We start from the raw sequence: 18,519 nt of genomic DNA, 5'->3' as shown, positions 1-18,519 counted from the left end.
ATAGTTAAATTTTTTGAATGAACACTTTTTTGAACATATATGTGTGAACAGAACTCATTTATTCTATGTAGTATGAACTCTCCATTAAGGCTTTACAGAATATGCAGTACACCGCTGAAGAGCTGCTTGAGTACCGTCCTGCCTAAAAGATTTTTGCAACCGCAAATAGCAGTCGCACAAACTCCTGAAGGGTTACGGGATGCTACCAGAGACCCACGGCAATGTTTTCCCTTGATATTCGTGCTGAAAGTCCCTCAGAAAAGTTATTCCAAGGCGTGTTGCTGCAAGACGTCAGCTGGAAGTCCTGATTCATTCAACTAGATCAGACGAATTTGAGTGGATGAATGTAAAGGGCGTAGATATGCGCTAAACATTAATCGACGGCACATCAGCGACTTCTGAAGCATATCCGATTGCAGGAATTGAAGATCATCTTCAAAATCGGTGAATCAATGACTTATAAGCTCGAAAATTTTCCTTTTTTTATTTGCTGAAATTCATTTGATAGCTTTAAATAAAAAGGTTGGAATGAATATTTAATTTTTTTGGTGTGAAGGGGGGGGGGGGATTGCCGTGACGTGACGTACTTTCTCAGGGGGGGTCACGAATGTGTGACGAAATGTGACAAAGGGGAGAGGGGGGGTTGATTTTGGTCAAAATTTGCGTGACGTACTAAATGGATGTCGCCTTACGCAACTGACTTTTTATCTTAAATTGATCGTACCGTCATCCGGGGATACTTGCAACACTTTTGAACTTTGACTTAGTATAACTTTCGAAGTATACCGTTTAGGTCCAAGTGTAAGTAGCCAAAACTTGTATAGTGGTGAGTACTTTTGATTTATGATTATGAGAAAAAATATAAACTAACTGAATCTGTATAATGAACCGAAAATAGGGGTGTTGCAAGTTACCCAGTAAACGGGGTTACTTGCAACATTTTTCTGATTTTGCGTTTCTTATGATTTTATATCTGATTTCAAACCGCGAATACCTTTGGGTTAAAACCACTCAAAAAAAAAAAAAAAAAAAAAAAAACCGCGAATGACTATTTTGAGATATTTTGAATGTATTTGTAGTAAAACAAGAAATACTGGAGACGTTTTTTGTTTCCCAATTTCGTTTATCGCTTTTTCAAAGATATTCGGTGAAAACGCAGCATGTCGGCGAACTCCAAATTGCCGTTTCAAGGCACGTGGAATTTTTTCACAATTTTAATTTTTCTGGAGATGGTGGTAAACAAAATAACATCGTACAGATGCAAATTTACTTTGTACATACTGTCTATTACGATAATTTTCATTTTTTCAAGTGCTGCAAGCCGCGCCATATTGGAAGTAACAACACGAATTCATCGTTTCTTCTCCAAGTTCAAAATATAAACAAAGCTCAAAGTTTGCTATTTGTTAGCTTATATGATGCACTTATTGTGAACAGGAACCAAACAATAAAAAATAATTCCATGTCAATGAACTGACGCAACTTTGCGCATCCATTTTTCCTACTCTGAAAGTGGTATTACTTTCCAATCGTATAAAAACAAACAAAACAATGATATAATGAATTAAACTTAACTAAACAATAGGTAAACTTCCCTTCTTTAAAATGGCATTAGGTACAAATGGTTGTGTTAACAAACAAATGCGTTAGAGCTGTCAAAAGCGCGATGCGCCAAAGTGTTGCAAGTAACCCCGGTGTTGCAAGTATCCCCGGATGACGGTACCGTTTAAAAATCCGTCCATCGAAATTTTTCATCGTCCGAACTAAAAATCACAATAATGTTTACGAAGCTAGCGCGCATCTATTTGTGTAGGACAGCATGACAAATGTTATTCTGCAAAATTTCTGTAGGTTATGCAAGTTTTCCCGGTTGCAGAATAACAACAATGCGTTGCGTGAGTTATTTTTGTTTTATGAATGACGGAAATTGAAACGATTAGTCGACATTGTCTTCTTCGTCGCACGAAAAAACGTTGGAAATTTGGCTGCTAGGAATTTTTTAATGAAAAATAGCATGTAGATCTCGGCTCACTATGATTGATCGGGTATGAGAGGCAACAAACTAAAATATTAGGTAATAACTAATTTTGCATTGTGTGTCATAAAAATCGCTGATATTTTTAATAATTTGTGTTGGATAGGAAGGAAATAGGCAATTACGATGAAGCAGCACTATACCCTAGTAGAATCAAATTGGATAAGTTTTCTTTTTATTTAATTTCCAGGTTTCGTATTCTACGTGTGTAAAAATGTATACGTCAGTTTATGCGAATGTTTGTTGAACGATTATTCTCATAACTAGGCGTAAAGCTATTGAGGACAGGTAACTGTGCTGGTTGGTTATGCGGGGGGTTACGTCAACTATGAAACCATTAGCAGAGTAGCTCTATTCTCCGGAAATTTCTCAAATATTTTCGAACAAACAAATGGTGTTTGAGTATTGGGCATGTATACTACATAGTTAAGAATACGTAGGACTAAAAAAGTACACTTTGGTCATTTTGGCTTTTAAGTCAACTATGAAACCATGGGCAGTTAAGTATTTAATCCAAAGTATGACCATAACGAATCTAATTTGCACACCATCTATTTTTTTCCAGAGATATTTGTTTCAAATTTGATCAAAAATAAGAAAAACAAATAAATAAATGAATGAATAAATAGATAAATCTATAACTAAAAAATGAATTTCTGTCTGTCTGTCTGTCGGTATGTTCCTTATAGAGTCGAAAACTACTGAACCGATCGGCGTGAAAATATGCAAGTAGGGGTTTCTGGGGCCAGGTAAGGTTCTTATGATGGTTAGAGATTCCTCCACTCACTAAGAGGGGGGCTCCCACACAAATGAAACACTAATTTCTGCATAACTCGAGAACTAATCAAGCCAATGGAAATAAATTTGGCATGTGGGTGTTTTTGGAGACAAGATTTTTTTCTATGTTGAATTGAGACCCCTCTTCACATTAGGAGGGGGGCTCTTATACAAATGAAATACAAATTTCCTCATAACTGGAGAACTAATCAAGCACATGGAAACTGATTTGGCATATGAAGGTTTTTAGAGGCAAGAATTTTTTTTATGGTGAACTAAGGCCCTTCCCCACTTTGGGAGGGGGGGGGGGTTCCTATACAAATGAAATACAAATTTCCTCATAACTCGAAAACTAATCAATCAAAAGGAACCAAATTTGGCATGTGGGTGTTTTTGAAGGCAAGGATTTTTTCTATGGTCAATTAAGACCCTTTCCCTTTAGGACGGGGGGGGGGGCTCCCATACAAGTGAAACACAAATTTCGTCATAAACTCGAGAACTAATCAAGCAAATGGAACCAAATTTGGCATGTGGAGGTTTCAGAAGCCAGGATTTTCTCTCTTTTTTCTATGGTGTTCTGAGACCCCTTCCTTTTCTAAGAGGGGGGGTTCCCATACAAATAATATACAAATTTCCTCATAACTCGAGAACTAATCAGGGGCCATCCAGATACCATGTGGACAGAAAAATATCAATTTTCAAACCCCTCGTCCCCCACCGTGGACAACCGTGGGCATTGACTCAACCCCTACCCCCCTCTCTGTTTGTCCACGTGGACATTTTGTTTCTTATGTGTATTTTGAACAAGACAGAAATGCATGGTGCATGGTATTTATAAAAAACAGACGTTCCAGTCTAAAGGCCGACCCAATGTAAACGGATTTTGAGTCGCTGCGGAAATTTGAGTTTTCCCGTGCATTTTTTGTCAAATTTCCGCAGTGTTAAAATCTGTATGCAAGGTTTTAGGACCTGAATTCTTCTGTTCATAGTAATCTTGTCTACACAGAATTATTATCGACTGTAAGAAAGTCAGTTTCAGTTTGATTTTTGCTTGACGATTCTTCTCCGTCAAGAGTATCCCTGTCTAACTAGAGCACCTCAGTTTTTCCATCTACTGCAATACAACACAGGACCTTTCCTACGCGACGCGGTTCGTAAAATCTTCTGAAGACGAATCCTTCCGTAATGCTCGGTTCGTGTGTTTACGTCAACATATGCCTCATCAGAAGATAAAACTTTATTTTAGCCTGAAAACAATCACTGATCAATGGTTATAAATAATTAATTCAATATTTCTGTTTCAAATTTCTGTTTTTAGTATGAAAAAAAAACTTTTCCACGTGGACATTTATTGTTTATTGTTTTATTGTTTTCTTCGTCAAGCATTTGTAGACTACATACAATAATATTATTACAATGTTTGCTTATATACTATACATTATTCCTATGGCTAAGTCGTAGTTTAATTCGGATACGATACTCCCTCCCCCCCTTCCGTGGACAAGCGTGGACATTTCCATACCCCCCACCCCCCTCTAAACTGTCCACGTGGTATATGGACGGACCCTAAGCTATTAGCGCTCAAAACCTTTCATTTTTCGTGACGCTCGCATTTTTCGATTTTTTAGAATTACCCCCTATACCAGCTATCTTCTTAAAGGATTGGCCGTTTTTTCCTGGAGAACGACACAACTAAACATTTGCTAATGTTGACCACCATTCTATTTTCGTTACACTACCTAGAAAAGTTCTCCAGTTGTTATTGCAGAAACATGGCATATTCTACTTTTTTGACCTCGTGATAGATCTGAAGATCATCGGCAAAAGAATGCCTGGGTCCTCGTAGCGAAAAGTATAGCACGAAGATGAGCGGACCTAGATGGCTGCCTTGTGGAATACCGGACGTAGCAATATATTCGCTGGATAATGATTCTCCGATTTTAACAGCCGCATGCAGATCAGCCAAGTAGGACTTCAGCCAGAGCAGTAGGGTGCCGCCAAGTGAGAAATACTTTAAAAATTATTTGTAATGGCTTTACAATGATGTAAGCTATGCGGTTGATCTGAACATTTGACACGATCGTCTGAGATTTGAAGTGTTGCTTTCTGAAATATCAAATATATGTCATTTTTAATCGTATTGCATTTAACAATAATATTGTATGACTTTCACGCTTGATTGAGAACGAAACCTTTTACTTGTATATCATTTGAATCCGAAATATCTCGACCAACCAGTTATCATACTAGTTGTTGAAAAAATTGCTTCTCCGTCAATATTTGGAGAGCAGTAAAGCAAAAAAAAAAATCTTTGGTCATGGCCAGTCAACGCCTATGTTACTTTAAGGTGGTTCAATTGTGCAATTTTCTGAGAAAAAAACGAATATGGTGTATGCAGTATGTATTTGAGTCAATTCTTCTCATCTCAATTCATCTGGAAATTCAGAATGCTTTTTTTCCAGATCTAAGTTTTTCGAACTGGTACGCAAGACTATACAAAATATACTCAACCACTAATATTACAATGTTTTGGTCTTATTCCTCAATTGTTGTTACAATCGATTTTATAAATTTTGTTTCATTAATGTTTCATACTCCGAAATATGGACGCGAGCATTAGGTTATTTAGTCGGTTATAAAAGGTAAATCAGCCATAAAAAAGCTATAAAAGGTAAAAAGGTAAGGCAGCCGGAAATTAAATGGTTACACACGTGTATCATCTTAGTCTTCCCCCAGGGTGTGCATTTCTCTCACTTCAATCGCCATCTCCGCGAACCGACGAAAAAACAGCGTCTATCTCAAGGTCATTCTATGTATTTGCAGACAGCTGTTGGACCGTAGCCATTATGGTGAGATGCTTACTAATCTACAAATGGCAGGTAATAAGTTCAAAAAGATTTAGTTTTGTTTTTTGTTACTTTTTTGTTAGCTAATCTTAACATCACGCGATGATTCTATTCTGATAGTTCCAAATGTCAGCACACGCCAAAAATTTGTGCGCTGCCGCGCCGGGGTGGCCGACAAAAAAATTAGGATTTTCAATTGGGGCATACTCGGGACAGAATTGAAGTTTACGAGTGTTTTCTTTTAACCGAGAATCAATTTATGGCAGGGGCTTGGTACGGACTCCGCCACCGACTACCGAACCGGTTGTTCGAAATGCCAATTTTTTCTCATTCTTTAAATCCATCAACGTTGCGTGCACAATGAGTAAAGACAGAATGATTTAAGTGCGAATAAAACATAATGTAATTTGAAATGTGGTACATTTTCAAATGTGTTTGATCCGATATGCGCGATTAACCGAAGTAATATTTTGCTTTGTCCCGGCGTTGGCTCGCTTACAATTAATACTTCGATTGATCAGAACTGTAGAAGTTTTGGTTTTATTTTATATATTTGTCTAACCATATCCTGTTGGTTTGAATGATGTCCAATTTATCATACAAGCGTGTGTCTGCAGTATATATTTCCATGTGATTGTTCCTAGCTAGGATTCATATATAAGGAACCATCTGGAGTGTTATTAAATCATTATCAATCGCTTAGCAGCTCAATCCACTTCTTGTAGTGTCAGCAGAACCACCGTGTCAAACCATTTCAAAATGTTCGCTAAACTGGTAAGTAAAATGTTGAGTGAAAACAAACCAGCAGGTGAAAGTTCAAAAAGATTTGTTTCTCAGATCATCCTCGCTATCGCCGTTGCCGCCGTCTCTGCGAAACCCGCATATCTGACCGGCACAACTTACGGCGCTCCGGTGGTTAGTGCTGTTGCCCCGACGGTTGTTGCTGCCCGTAGCGTCCCAGTTGCCTATTCTAGCGTCGCTGCTCCCGGAATCACCACCTACAGCGCCGGAGTTTCCCCTTACGCCTACGGTACTCCAGTGACCTCCTATGCTGCCGGATCTCCAGTTGTCTACTCCGCCGGAAGCCCAGTCGCTTACTCTGCCTTCGGAGTGTCCCCCTATACTTACTACTGAACAGGGATCAGGAGTTCTATCGCTCTGATTCGGCATTCATCTAATTGTACCGATGTAAATATCATGAAGCGAAGCGTTCTCAGCTCTGGTCAAAGTTCAAAATTACAAACAAACTCATTAAAGTTCTAGTTGAAAAAAAAGTGGGAGTTATTTATATAAATCTACTCTACAGAAGATGACAAGTCTACGAATTTTGTGAAAAGTTGGAATGGTCACTTATACTGAATTTGCTCAACAAGTTTAGGACCTATAGTTATGCGATATGTAACTATGTAACTAGCACGAATACGTTTCAGCATGTACCTAGGTCAATAACAGTTGTTTGTTGATTTGAATACAATGCCCATGACAGGGATTTGTTTTGCTCATCCATTTTTGATGGCCCATAATCAAATTCGCAATTTTTTCCAGCAGAGGGCATACCTACCACAGTCTTGAGGGTGTTTTGTTTTCTGATTGTATAATACCCTAACGTATTCGAAAAATTGGCTTTAAATAAAACCCAAAAATCGTGAGGCACGCCTGTGCATAAAACATAGTACGCACATGTTGGCTGCCACATTACTGTTTGTGGAGTCCCGTGTCACAAATTGTCAGAGTAGGGCGTTTAATCGTCGATTAAGCGGCTACTAGTAGCTGATATAAAAAGCGATAACGGTATCGATCGATTATTATTCACTAATTGTTCGTTTATTGTAACGGTTCCTTTTTCGCTCGGTCGTTAGACGTTGAATTTGAAATGTTCGCCAAAGTGGTAAGCGTGTGTGAATTGAATTTACTTTAAAATGTAACATCCGGTGTATTATTTTAGTTGCTCGCTACCAGCCTGTTAGCTGTGGTCAGTGCCAAACCTCACGTGTACGCTCATGTCTCTCCGGCGTTTGTTGCGGCTCACAGTTCTCAAGTGTTTGCCCGAACATACAACGGAATAATCCCGATAGCAGTACCGGCACACATTCCTGCTCCAATACCGGCCCCTGTGCCGTCCTTCTACATTCCTCCTCCATCGGCACCGGCCTTTTTTGCCTATCCTGTATACGAACCTGCTCCAGCTATCCCGGCGGTTCCGGCGGTCCCGGCTGTAGTGGCTACGCCGGCAGTGGTAGCCACTGCTGCAGTTCCCAAGGTGGTGCCAGCGACACCGGTGGCGAAATTAGTCCGACGACCAGCTACATATTTGACCACCATCCGGCATCGCTCGGTTTATGTGTAAATATCATAGATTTACACTAACCGTATTGTGATGTATTTAGTGGATAAGACAGTTTTTTACAACTTACTATTATAGTTACTATTATATCATGTTAGTTAAAGTTAAACTAACGTATGAAAGACGAAATTATGAATGAAATAAGTGAGACTGAAGTTATAGTTCAATTTGTCATCCGAAAATATGATCATCCGTTACTTTTAATAGAGTAAGGAGGGGCAAAAGTGCGATTCATTGATTTATCAGTGCAGATTTCGAGTAAATTAACTACATTGTACAGTGGTCCAGTTTCGAAAAAGAGCGGCCATTAGCAATTTTGTAGAAAATGCATAATTTTTCAAGGTGTCTTCGGAGAAGTTTATTAATAAAATACAACGCATCATTCTACACTATTGGGGTGATCGTGAATTCATCTATTAGGGTGATATGAATTGTTTTTCAGAAAAAAAAAATTAATCTCATATGCTCCTAGGGTTCGTGGACGACATTGATATCATCAGTGTTAACCGTAGAGCTGTGGAAGAAGCGTACACGCATCTTAAGGAGGAAGCTGCGAGGATAGGGCTTATCATAAATTCTATCAAAACAAAGTATATGGTGGCTGGTAGAGAGCGTGGTAGCCCTTCAGGTGTTGGAACTGCGGTGGTGATAGATGGAGATACTTTTGAAGTGGTCGACGAATTTGTTTACCTTGGTTCGTTAGTGACATGTGACAACGATGTGAGCCGTGAAGTAAAAATGCGGATAGCGGCTGCCAACAGGGCCTTCTACGGATTACGTAGCCAGCTGAGGTCCCGTAGCCTACAACTCCGTACAAAACTCGCGCTCTATAAGACGCTAACTCTCCCGGTGGTACTTTACGGCCACGAAACGTGGACGTTGAAAGAGAGCGACCGACGAGCTCTTGGCGTTGTCGAGCGTAAGATCATATTAGACGAAAGAGTGTGGCGCAGGCGCATGAATCATGAAATATACCAAGTGTACAAAGATGCGGATATTGTGAAGCGACTAAAATACGGCAGGCTACAGTGGGCTGGCAACGTAGCAAGGATGCCGGATGAGAGACCAGCGAAAACAATATTTAGCAGAGAACCCGACAGAGGCCGACGACTTCGAGGCAGACCCCGAACCCGTTGGATGAGCGCTGTTGACGAGAATGCTAGAACAGCGGGTGTTAAGGGCGACTGGAGAGTGGCAGCCCGAGACCGAGTAAGGTGGAGACGGCTCCTGTATTCGGCATGGATTCGATAAGCGGATTGTCACCGAAAAAGTAAAGTAAGTAAGAGATGGTTAGAAAAATTGCCGATCGATTGATACAAATATCTGTGAAATGTATTGAGGATTGACTCATTTATTAGCATGTAAAATGTGACCACATTATTACTCGTTACATACAACGCAAATTAATCCAATCTCGAAGCGAGAATTTCTAGGTGAATAATGCTTCATAATTTTCAAAGTTTCAATACTACGCACTTCAAAATTATTAGTTTTCTTTATTGAAGTCGGTACGCAGAAGATTTTCCGATCGATGTTTGTATTGACTGAATTATAAGTCTGAAAAACATTATCAGTTAGATGACGTCTTTTCCAACGCATCTGAAGCAAATGATTTTTAGTTTTACGATGCTTTATTATTCTCAATTTTTCAATAATGTACACTTGAGAATCAATAGTTTTCTTTATTTGAGTTGACTCGTAGAAGATTTTTCAACCGATTGGAGCAAAAGTAGTGAAAATCGATCAGGAAACCGCTATGCAATTAGGGTTCAAAACCCGACCACTTTTTGAGTTAGATTTTTTGGAATGGATACCCTATCTAGCCAAACTTTGACATAGTCTTACGTCAAAAATTGGACAGTGTTATCAATTGATTTGCGATTTGCGCTAGCTATGACGAAAACAGTCATGCAACTACGCTAGATGCTTTGTTCGTACTGGCTGCCGCCCCCGGGAGCGAAGAAGTTGAACATCGGTAGTCAATTTGTGTCCGTCGGATACGACGGATCGAGGATTTACAGCATCCTCTTCCTTCTGGAGAAAAACGAGAGCATCGAACGGAAGCCTGGTTCCGGCCGCCCGACTGTACTGTGCAGCAGAAACTGGAAAAAACGGTCGAGAGCAGGGTGGCTTCATTTTTTCTCGCTGAAGGCCAAGAGAACGGAGCAACCGGCCAATCGGTAAATAAGTACCTGGCCAAAATGGACTTTTTTATGCGAAAGCGGTAGTCGTGGCCGGCCGTTTCTGAGCAGCAGGCAATCACCCAGAAGAAGCGGTTAAGGCTAAGGTTCCAGCCGATTGCCGTAGTCTGACAAAGCGTCGAAGCAGTTTTGTAGAAGGCTTGTAATCTCATTCTATATTCCGATCGATCTTAATTACTTTCAACTTATTTCGAACGAGTTGTTTCGTCCATTTGATTTTGCTCGCTGAATGGAGAATATGACTTTCGTTTGACAAACCAATTCGTGGGAACACAGAATAAGGTTGTTAATAAATGTAGGATTTAAGGAAAATTTGTTGCATTGAACTATCTTTTGTCGTTTTTATCGCCATCTGTTATTTTTATCGCCATAAATTACATTTTGAATGCATACGTTACGAACCAACAACTGTGATCGGAAGTGGGAACTGTTCTGCGATGAGCATTTCAGCATGTCGACCTAACAAAAGGAAGCAGAACGGAAGTTAACCTGGTAGTGTTTACAAACAATAGCAGCATCCCGGCCTCCTACCTATCTCGGGGAGGTAATCTTTGTGTCGATTTTAAGGCAGCATACGATACAATCGAACACGATTAGATTTCTGGATAAACTGACGGGACTAATCAAAGCTACCGCAAAGCCAACAAAAATAATAGGCGAGTAGGTTGAAAACTCCGGACTTTTGGATTACATCGTCAAAAACTTTTGACCTAAATTTCTCCTGTTTTCTAAGAGTGAGAATAGCCGAGTGACCGTATAGTGCGAATCAATTTTGGAATTTCACGCTGTTGTAGTGAAAATCTGTAATTAAAACAATACATAGAAGGTGAGGAGGAGTGGACGATACCCCATTAGCCATACCAACGTTTGCCGTACGTACGAATGCCATAATGAATGTTTGCCATAATGGATGGGAGCCATAATGTACGTTTGCCATAATTCATATATTCGTATTTTGTTTTTTTGGTATGATGACCCAGAATTACACTTCGACCAGTTCAAAGCTTGAAGACTAGTATGGCCAAGTTACAAAAGGCTTAATTGATGCAGTTTCAAAAATAGGCGCTTTGCTGTTTTTTATTTTGTAGAAGATATCTCGATGTGAGGACTAAGGAAAACTAACTAAAGATCGGTAAACCTAGGAAAACGAATGGACTTAGACAAATGTGCTTTCTGCGGTGGTAACTGTGGATAGAAAAAAGGAAAAACGCGATAGAAAAATAGGGAAAACGATACAAGAAAGGTAATACCGAGAAGAGGGCTAAAGAAACAAAATAATAAATGAAGAATACCGAGAGAGAGAGAGAAAAAATCGAGAAAACGAGTTAAACGGAACAAGGAGGCCAAATGGGATATAAAAGGAGAAAGCTGAGACAAAAAAGGAGAAAACGGAGACAGGAAAAAACAGGCAAAATGGACTAAAAGAGGTAAAATGAACGAAAAAAGATGGGGTTCCTGGAGATAAAAACGGAAAACCGTTGAGTAAGAGTAAAATGGAGTCAAAAACAGAATAAACGTTACAGAAAAGACAAAAAAACGTGGCATTAAAAAGAGGACAAGCGGAACAGACGAAAATGAAAAACGAGAAGAACAAAAAAAATTAAAAATGGAAATAAAAAAAAGGAAAAAGAGAAGAGAAAACTCGGTAAACGAAAAGAAACTAACTAAAAACCAATGAAAAACATAACTGAAAACATAAGATATTGAACAGCAGGCGTAAATAAAACAGTAAATCGAAACACAGGACAGAAAAAAGGAAAACGAGAGGAAAAACGGAAGGAAACTAAGAGCAAAAACCGAGAAAACGATACTGTAAAGGAGAAAAAATGCATAGCATAGCATAGTTTGACCGCTCGTGAGTTGCCCGCGATTGATCTAGATCAGCTGAGATTGCACAAAGAACCATCAGCGTGATGCTTGGGAGTAGCAGATCATTCTCAGTGTGCATTTTTTGGTGATCTAATTCAATTTGGGAGGGAAAGGAATGTCCGACACTTGCTGCTACTAGAGACCGAGGAATCCTCTGCATCATCCACAAGTGTCACAGGAAGGATTTGTTGTTAGTAGAAAGGAATTGATCTGGATCCACCGAGACAGGTGATGCGATTACTGTCATTCGGGCTCGCGTACGATTTGAGGACGTTTTTGGTTACGTGGCCATTGTGAAACAGGTAGTGGAGATCTGACATACAGATATAAGAAAAAACTACGAGAAATCAGTTTGCCGCACCGAAAGTTATGTGCTATCAACATATTCGATTCGTTCGAAATTGCGCGCGGTCAGTTATTAAATACCGATAGACATTTGTTGCTATGCACGAAAGCTATCATGAGACAAACGTGTTTATTTGGTAATTCATAAAAAAACATTGACTGCACGAGATACTTTTTGATATCCTTCGATCATAGAACTTGCTTAAAAACTCTGAGTACTTTATTGAGGAGCTGTATAAAAGCTATCAAGCTTTTGATATTTGATTTGATTTGATTTGATATGATAGAAATAACGCGCGATGTTCCTAGGTAACCGATTTCACGATTAAAATGCACGTTTATAAGATTTTAATAAAAGTTCCGGTTTGAAAACGCACCATTGCTAAGTGTGCTAAATGAATTCAAAATGGCCTTTGAAACAACCGCTGTCGGAAAAATGCGACGAGCGAGACACGAAAGCAAACGATGCTAAATTACCATACGAAAAGATTCTCAGTATGTAAGCACCGGTTGTATGAGACTGACCCAGATATTCGTAAATTTTCTTGTAAAGCCAGTAATTAAGAAAATTAAGTTCAAAAGTTTATAAATAAAATATAATGGTAGGGGAAGACGGGGTAAGACGGCCCCCCTAAGCGAATAAATTGCTAGCATAAAATGTGTACGAAAATTCACATTTTCTTGTTCCACACATGGAAAAGCATTCATTTATCTACCATTAAAAATTATATAAAGAATTAATTAGTTTATTTTTCCGTGATTTTTCATCAATTTTCGAAACGTCTAATAATTACTCGTTCACAACCAGGCGGGGTAAGAAGGACCACCAAAGGGGTAAGACGGACCATGGCGGAGTAAGGCGGATTGTGGCAGATTTGAAGGTTTCTTTGAGTTTTAAACACAATTTCAATATTATTAACTAAGTAAGAACAAGTTCTTAAGGGGTGTTTAGGTACATGCTAAAAGAAGATATAGTTTAATTTAAACACCTGCTAAAAGAAGGAACTTTACTACTAGTTCAATTTAGAAAATAAGAGTAGACGTTATTTTACTCCACTGGCTTTTATTTACTCTTTTCTTGGCGTTATTTTTGTTGATTTGTCAGCAGGACGTTTACTCTTCGAATACCATTAACTTTAGGTGAAGGTAAAGAAGGCAACGTTAAGTGAATTGGAATCATCTAATTTTGATTCCGTTAGATCCAAATTGAGACATTGATTGTATTATTCGAATGGCACCTGTTGGCTTCTTTTGACGTGAGAGGCTCTGTGTTAGACAGGATGATCTCAGATTCAGGGATAATTTTTATTACAGGTGTACTCTATTTCGAAAAAGACACTGATGAAGCCTGCAAGTCGTAAACGAAATGCGTATCTGCCAGAATAATAAAATAGTTAGTCAAATTTAACAGGAAAAAGGTTGGTTTTTTCATTCAATATTTTTAAAATCTATTAAGACACTAAACAGAAGAACTTTAGGTAATTATGAGCACTATGACGTATGGCCCTCTTACCCCGTGAAAAATGGCCCGTCTTACCTCTAGCTAACAATTTACATTATTTTGCTTTTATCTCTCAATCCGTACTATTTTATATACTTTTTCTGCCACACGCAGAACAAGAATTGCCCAATTAAAGTCAGTGGTAAGAGAAACGTCAAAATACTTAGCTTTTTTTGCTGAAAAACCTAAAATTTGTTGCTGCTGAAATTATATCGCATGAAGACACTCCGAACGAAAAGTTTGTTTTGATCCTAGTTTTGACGTTGGATACGGCCGAGTGCCACAGGTTGTCTCGAAAGTGTTTAGATAGGCTAATAAACAAAACATACTGGGGTATTTGTAGAAAATTTAAGGATTTCTTGACGAAATCGATGTGGTCCCTCTTACCCCGCCGGGCCTTCTTACCCCTTGTTCCCCTAATGGAAATTGAAAAATTATATCGAGAAATATTTAGCACATGCAACATTTACGGTGGCTCGAAAACCTCGTGATAAACTTAAATTTATTATACCTGATATTAAAAATCAGGTACAATGAAGCGTGCCAATGTAGTCCCTAAGTTGATAAGCATTTCCTCCTATCAACACTAATATGTAGAGATATAGCGTCCTGCACGCGTGGTACTGTAAAGGAGAAAAAATGGAACAAAACGTGGATATACGGGTCTGGAAAAGAGAAAAAACGGAACAGAAAGGAGTTAAATGAGAAAATATGTCGAAAAATATCAATTCTAATTTCTAGTGAAACAGTAAAACTTTGCAGCTAATATCATGTCCATGTCTGGTTATAAGTAAAACTGCATGTTCCAATTAGTCCTAATTCAAGTCTAATTTAATGTCCAATGCCAAGTTCAATATCAAATTCAATTTTAGGTTCGATATTAAGCCGAATTTGAACTCTGCTTCAAATCCAATTTCAAATAAAATTTCATGTCCAATTTATGTTCAGTTTCAGCTCCATTTTCAAGTAGGTAAATAGTAAATAGTAAATAGTAAATAATAGGTAAATTCTAATGTCAAGTCAAATTTCACTTTAATTTCAAATCCAATTTTATCTCTGATTTCCAATTCAATTACAATTTTGAATAAAATTTCAAGTCCAAAATTAGTCCGATTTCATGTCTAATTAACCGCCTAGTTAGCTTCGAGGTACGATGCTGGTCTAACAAACCAGTCATCGTAGGTTCGAATCTCGGCTAGGCGGTGCTGCAAGATAGAATATGCAGGATCCTGTACCCTAACAGCCGGGCGCGATAAAGAAGGATCAAGTCTTAGAAAGACGTTTAAGCCCAAGGCTTTGCTTATCATGTCTAATTCTTAACAAAACTACTAGTCCAAATTATTTTAAATTTAAGTCTAATTTAATATCCAATTCTAAGTTTAGTATATAGTTGAACGTGAAGTAAAGCTTCAAGTCCAAATTAGTCCCAGTGCAAGTGTAACTATTGAGCAATTCCAGCTCAACTCGCTGAACATATGAACTTTTTTTTAAACCCAGCCGTTCTCAAGTTATTGCAAGTTGGGCCTAAGAAAAAAGTTTATATAACAAAATTTTTTCAAAATGATGCGTAGAATTTGATTTTGTTTCAGTTTTACAAAAAGCTGCAAGCTTTGGAACTGCAAATTTTAAAGATATTTTAAGAAAATTCCGAAAGTGTGTCCATCGATAGCTTTTCACCAAATTTTAGGGCATAATTTAAGCTATCTTCAAAAAAAATTAGGTAAATCGGAGAGGAAGGTTTTGAGATAATTAACATTTTGTGATTTTTGTCATGGTTTTGAAATGTATTTTCTTTCAGTGTAATTTTTGTCTGAAAATACACTTAATTTCCTACACCTCTTCCTTTGGCGCCATTTTGATCAAATAAGTAGTTTTCAAGATATGATGTTTCGAAAAAAAAGTAATCCCATTTCTAAATACGTCCTTGACGTTACTCTTGACGAAAAAAATCCAGTTTAGTGGAAAATGAGTTCTTGCTTGGTATCCAACACGTTAGGAAAATTTCATTCCAATCAAAAATAGTCGAGTCAAATCGTTTTGCTAGTTGAGCTGGAATTGCGCTATATGTCCTATGTCAAGTCGGATTTTAACTCTAATCTCGTCCAGTTCCAAGTGCAATTTCTAGTTCAATTTCAACTTTGATTTTAAATCCAATTGCGCCTGAAAGCCCGAAGTTTTCAATCTAATCGGCCGGTATTTTTATGTCAAGTGTTAATAGATTTGTCATCCTACAATTACTTCGTTTATAAGCCAAAAGATTCCTCTGAAAAGGTCGGGTGTTCAACCTTTTGTTTATGTCTGGGCGCGCTAGGATTTCCTGCCAACGAATATACCGACTCACTTACTTACTTAGGAAGTTTGATTAAAATCAAACGATTACCAAATAACGATTGAATTAAGGCATGATAAAAATTGAAACAAAACTAATTTTGATTTTCAAGCTGTATTGCAGTTGCTTAGGAATTACACAAGTGAAGAGCTATTTACAACAGACGATGTCCGCCAAATTGGTCCCGGTTCTAGAATAACCGTACCAGCCATGAGTTTTCAGTTCGGCATGACATCAACCAAGTCCAGAAATGTTCGTTGGGGTATCACCGTGACTAGCAGGAACTTTTAGACTACATAGCTGGCGGGAAATCCGCTGTACGCCGAGTAGGCACCGAATGCCGGTAGTCCAGTGTATGCGCTGTATGCAAGCGAAGCGGGGGCAACTGCCGCTGGAGCAGCTACGAGCTTAGCAGCCGGGGCAACCACTGGAGCAGCAGCAACGTATGGCGCAGCGATAGCGTGATTTACGGTGTGCGCATTGTAGGAGGTTGCGTATGGGGCCACCACGCCCGCTGCCGCGAAAGGAGCAGCGACTGGGATGACTCCAGCTGACACTACGGAGCTCAAGGCACAGATGGCTAGGCAGATCTGGAAATAGGGTCAGAATCACGATTAGAATTAGAACAATTGTTTCGAACCAAAAATAACTCACCACAATTTTGGCAGACATTGTTTTGAGTTGGGGATTATCCGGAGGATATACTACTAAATTGAATGCTGATAGGTAACTGACGCTGCAATAGAAAAATTATTTCGTTTTTATACAATAAAATGAAACCAATTACCGATGGATTTGAATATAAGGGACAATCGTAAATTGAGCGGTCATTACGCTACAAACACTGTTTCGTTCGGTTCGGTTTTCCTTTGGTAGGGTAACATCGCTGTCTGCAGAATAATTTAATGAATAAATGTCACACCTTTTGAATATCAATTAGCACAATGCGATCGATCGGTGCGTTGGGGGATGCTATGGGGGTGTTCGAATTATCACAGCCAAGGATTAGGCTTAACATTGGCCAAATAGAAAAAAACGAGTAACATTGCAAGTTATACTGCTTGCCCATCCCTAGTCACAGCTGCCATGTTTCAAACACCTGTCAGTGCAAGACGGCATACCCTTTTTGCTTTCATGAACATATCCACGCACGATACGGTCTAGCCCGATAACTGTGTCTCGGTTGTATGCTAATTTCGCAGTAGATCGATCAACGTGTGCCCATCGCTGATTGTATAATCGCTGTCGCCACCCACCGACGGCCGAGCACGGTGCCGATCGACCTTGGTGAGGTCGTCCCGATCCTATCCTATCCGATCGACTAACAGGGTCAGAACCTTGTCAACTGTTGACCACCAGCGATTTCATATGTGACTTTTTATCAGATTCTTCAGAATAATCCAATCATTGACAGAATTTTGAATTCATTGTTTGCGACAAGAATTTTAATTTGCGATGAGATCTGGAAGAGTATAAATACCGAACTGCTCGAATGAGCAAGGCACAGTTTCAATTTCAAACAGTCATCAACTGCTTCAGCAAAGATGTTCGCTAAAATCGTAAGTTAACCGTAGAACCGAAATTTGCAGACAATCTCTCATTTTCAAAATTATACCTCAACAGATTTTCTTCTGCGCCCTGGCCATTGCCAGTATCTGCGCTAAGCCTCAGCTTCCGTTGGCCTATTCTTCCCCGCTGTTGGCCAACCCAGCTATCGCCGTTGCCTCGCCATACGCTGCTTACACATCGCCTGTTGCTGCTGCCTACACCGCTGCCTCGGCTCCTCTAACGGCTGCTTATCCCAGCCCTTATGCCGCATATCCTTATGCTGCCTACAACTCGGTTTTCTTGTAAGCACTTGTTTTACAGTGTTGCGTAATGGCTTTATGATATGGACCTGAATGAGATAGTTTGTGTACGGATGCAGAAACTATAACCTCGCTTGTTACATACGCTAAGGATCTAATAAAGGAACTGTTTGATGCATCAAATCTGTCAAATATACGGGAAGATTCAATTCGAAAAAAAAAATCAAAGGAGCGATCTCAAAATCAACGATCGTTTCTTCTAAATATAATGGGGAAACTATTTATTTAAGTGAAATGTAATTTTAGAAAATGTTGTTTGAAATATGAAGGGGCATTACAAAAACATCAATTTTAAAATACACTGTTTTAAAATTTGCGTGAAATTTACCGAAACATTTCTCTTGTGACTTGCGAAGTAGCGAGTAGAAAAATTGAAGAGAAATATGTATCTACAGCATACTTAA

General features: G+C 38.9%; 3 protein-coding genes across 3 annotated transcripts; 2 read left to right on the top strand and 1 right to left on the bottom strand.

Moving 5' to 3' along the window:
• Positions 1-7,531: 7,531 nt before the first annotated feature.
• Positions 7,532-8,005, top strand: LOC128736466 (uncharacterized). Its single transcript, XM_053830950.1, has 2 exons — positions 7,532-7,546; positions 7,604-8,005. The coding sequence occupies exons 1-2, from the start codon at positions 7,532-7,534 to the stop codon at positions 8,003-8,005; spliced, it is 417 nt and encodes a 138-aa protein (XP_053686925.1).
• An 8,529-nt stretch (positions 8,006-16,534) lies between these two features.
• Positions 16,535-16,919, bottom strand: LOC128737912 (cuticle protein 21.3-like). Its single transcript, XM_053832682.1, has 2 exons — positions 16,902-16,919; positions 16,535-16,837 (listed from the first exon to the last, which is right to left on the bottom strand). The coding sequence occupies exons 1-2, from the start codon at positions 16,917-16,919 to the stop codon at positions 16,535-16,537; spliced, it is 321 nt and encodes a 106-aa protein (XP_053688657.1).
• Positions 16,920-17,791: 872 nt separating this feature from the next.
• LOC128734382 (uncharacterized) lies at positions 17,792-18,205 on the top strand. The gene is made up of 2 exons (XM_053828554.1): positions 17,792-17,806; positions 17,871-18,205. The coding sequence occupies exons 1-2, from the start codon at positions 17,792-17,794 to the stop codon at positions 18,099-18,101; spliced, it is 246 nt and encodes an 81-aa protein (XP_053684529.1). The 3' UTR covers positions 18,102-18,205.
• The last annotated feature ends 314 nt before the right edge of the window (positions 18,206-18,519 follow it).

Source organism: Sabethes cyaneus, chromosome 2, assembly GCF_943734655.1.
Source record: "Sabethes cyaneus chromosome 2, idSabCyanKW18_F2, whole genome shotgun sequence".
Classification (NCBI taxonomy): Eukaryota; Metazoa; Arthropoda; class Insecta; order Diptera; family Culicidae; genus Sabethes; species Sabethes cyaneus.
Note: the sequence above shows the minus strand (reverse complement) of the source record. Positions and strands in the feature narration are given on the sequence as shown.